General features: G+C 42.3%; 1 protein-coding gene across 1 annotated transcript in view; it reads left to right on the top strand.

The window, feature by feature from the left end:
• Window positions 1-51: 51 nt before the first annotated feature.
• PHB2 (prohibitin 2) overlaps window positions 52-3398 on the top strand; it is a gene marked incomplete at its 5' end in the record, with an annotated part of 5672 nt that continues 2325 nt past the window's right edge. Inside the window, 5 exons of the mRNA XM_010282047.1 lie at window positions 52-131; window positions 246-430; window positions 2299-2428; window positions 2872-2987; window positions 3388-3398. The exon at window positions 3388-3398 is cut by the window's right edge and continues 64 nt beyond it. Coding sequence (XP_010280349.1) covers window positions 52-131; window positions 246-430; window positions 2299-2428; window positions 2872-2987; window positions 3388-3398 — 522 coding nt within the window. The remainder of the gene's footprint in view (window positions 132-245; window positions 431-2298; window positions 2429-2871; window positions 2988-3387) is intronic.

A 3398-nucleotide genomic window follows, 5' to 3' on the forward strand; every position in this document is an offset into this window, starting at 1 on the left:
GTGCCCGCGCTCTCCTGATCGCCCCGGTAACGGTCCTCCCGCCCCTTGCAGGATCCCCTGGTTCCAGTACCCCATCATTTACGACATTCGAGCCCGGCCACGGAAAATCTCCTCCCCCACCGGCTCCAAAGGTGAGAGTGGCCCCGCAGGCTGGAGCACGAGTCCCCGGCGGTGCCTGTGGGGTATGAGGGGGCAGGAGTCCGGCTGCAGCGCTGGCCCTGCTCTTACCTCTTTTTCCTCTTCAGATTTGCAGATGGTGAACATCTCGCTGCGTGTTCTCACACGACCCAATGCTGCAGAGTTGCCCAGCATGTACCAGCGCCTGGGCCTGGACTATGAGGAGCGAGTCCTGCCTTCCATCGTTAATGAAGTGCTCAAGAGTGTGGTAGCCAAGTTTAATGCTTCACAGCTCATTACTCAGAGAGCCCAGGTAAACTTTTCTGGAGGAGACTTACACTTAGATTGCAAAGAAACAACTAAGCTGTGCATAGGGGGAATGTTCTAACAGATGAAGAATAAAAATATTAGGCTGGTAGATGGTGCACCCAAACAAAAAGGGTATGGAACTGTATCCCTCTTACAGTTTGATTCTGATACAAGCACTAAGCCTGTACCACTAGTTTCTGAAAAAAAAACCTGGAATTATTGGTATATAGAGTGCAAAACTGCATCATAACGTAATGATGGGAGAGGGAGAGCTGATTTATGTCATAGTCCACAAGTAACAGTAGAACTGGCTTCAAAAAAATTATTAACCAGCCCTTCATGGGTCTTAGAAGAGCTGTCAGAGCAAATTAAACAGTTTTAAAGGATCTGAAAAGTGAAATGGATGAGCAGTTAACAAGGCAGTAAGCTTTCAGTAATGGGTGCTACAGAAGGGTAGCTAATATTTCTGTTTAGAAAAAGATGAGAGAGTAATCTGGGTGGGTTGCAAAATAATAGAAATATTTAGCTTATAAGAGCCTATACCTGAAAGTTTGTGTTCTGATAATTTGATTGCCAGGGATTCTGAGAATATCTGTCACTCATCACAGCTGAGGGAGAGAGAAGTTTCTGATCTTCTTTTAAAAGGCTTTAGAGGAGATCCTGCATGAGACTGCTAAAGAGGATAAGTTGTCAGAAAGATGAAATACAAAGTATCTCTTACCTAGTTGCTGATCCGTGACAAAAAAGCAAAGAGTAGACCTAAGCATCCAGGTCTTGTGAGAACCAATCCATAGCAGGGACTTCAGGGTATTGTGCTAGGCCATATGCTGTGCACTGAAGGGATTTGTTAATGATCTTGAATAAAGAAAATGAGTGGAAAGGGAAGATGTGACAGCAAAGAAATAATGTCTGCCAGGGATTTAGGTTTATCAGAAGTAAAGAAAACTTAGGTATATGTGAAATTTCTGAACAAACTGACTTGAATTTGCCTTCTTGTCATATATTCATGTAGTGTTCATTACTGTGAAGTGATGCATATTGAAACCGTTCATAATCATAAGAAAATGAAGTGACTTTATGTATGTGCTTGCTTGTTAACTCAGTAAAGGGTTCTGGTATCAGTTTAGAATTCTGCTCAGAAACAGCTGCAATAAAAGTAAAAGGAAATGCTAGACTGGTCAAGGATGTGATACTGTAGCAATAATTTCTATTTAAGTCAATATTTGGTGCAGGACTTGTCAGCCTGCCTGGAAAAGAAACTGGCAAGTTAAAGGTAACTCAGAAATCAGAATAAATCAAAAGATCTACCAACAACACTCATCCAAAGAGACTAAAAAAAGGGGAGTAGTCACACTAGACAAGTAGCTACAGTAATTAAGAGATGTGATGTCTACAATGTGTAACAGTCGGGAGTGGTCATTTTGATTTTCTTAATCTGAATACAAATACGAAGAGGCAGTCAAACGGCAAACACCGGCAAATTCAAGATGGAGAAGGAAATACGTATTGCCAAAACATGTGTAGGAACTGTGGAACTAGATGTGATAGGATGTGAAAGCAAAAAAAAACTTTCAAGTTTTTTTTTTTTATTTTTGCACTATTAATTGTATAGTATAGTTAAGTAATAACTATAAATGAGCTGTAGTACGGTTTTGTAAATGTGGTACATAGTTATGGATATGCAGCATTATTTAGAGGCAACAGGTTCAGAGACGGCATTAATGTCCATTGTTCAGGGTTTCTTTTAGGTAACGTCTCTCTTGGGCCTGATGTGAATGAACTGTGAAGAGCAGTTGTGCTTCACTTCTGGAGTGCCAAGGAAGTGAGAAATGTCCTGTATTTGGTACTCTTTTTGCTACATTTGTGTTTCAGGTGTCTCTGCTCATTAGGCGAGAGCTGACGGAGAGGGCCAAGGATTTCAGCCTCATCCTGGATGATGTGGCTATCACAGAGCTTAGTTTCAGTCGGGAATATACAGCAGCTGTGGAGGCTAAGCAAGTGGGTGAGTTCAATTTATGACTGGAAAGGGTGGATTGCCTTTGCCTTTTCATTGAATTATTAAACAATGAAGCAGAAATTGGACTGGCATGTCATTGCTTTTGCATTGATACAGCTACAGAGTGATAAATCTCAGCCTCCTTAGTAATGGAGCTAAACAGGTTATTTCACAAGTAGTATCAGAAAACCTTTGTTCATAGCTAAAGGGATAGACTGTCAGTGGGACTCTATAACTTACTATGGAGATTATGTTTACAGAGTCTTGATGCTGTTGATTTTATTTAAGAAAAAGTAAAGTACACTTAGATACATTTCTTATTTGTGGATATGACCCCAGAATGCTATCAGTTCTTTTGGAAGCAGAGCCCCTAGGCCTTAGCTGTAGGGTTCTGATGGGGCTCAGAAAATGGGACCTGCTTCGAATGCTTTTGGCCATTCTCTCTGCAGCCCAGCAGGAGGCACAGCGCGCACAGTTTTTGGTGGAGAAAGCCAAGCAGGAACAGAAGCAGAAGATTGTTCAGGCTGAAGGGGAAGCTACAGCTGCCAAGATGATATCCTGCTTTGTAAGATTTTGTGGGATGTGGCTTGTGAGCTTGATAGTCCTAAGAATCTGTCACATTGGGCTCACTCGTAGGAGTCTGTTATCAGATGATAGCTTCAAGTAAGTCACTGTATTTTCCCCCCCCCCCCCCCAGTTGGCTGGAGTGAGGTTACAGGTTGGAGCAGAGGAGGCTGTGAGCCTTCACTCCCTGTTGTAAGGTTTAAATTTTATTGGCTGTCTGTGACCGTAGTCCATAATGTTGTTCTTGATTTGGGGAAGTAAAAATATGCCTCCCCAAAGGCCCAGGTTATTGGGATAGAGATTACTAAGATATTTGATGATATGGCCTAGGAAGAAGTCCTTAAGGCAGCTTCTGTTAGCAGGTTTTTCCTTAACTTTTATTCCTCTGTACCTTGGTGAAGCTCTCAGCAGG

The sequence above is a fragment of the Phaethon lepturus genome, unplaced genomic scaffold (genome assembly GCF_000687285.1).
Source record: "Phaethon lepturus isolate BGI_N335 unplaced genomic scaffold, ASM68728v1 scaffold34192, whole genome shotgun sequence".
NCBI lineage: Eukaryota > Metazoa > Chordata > Aves > Phaethontiformes > Phaethontidae > Phaethon > Phaethon lepturus.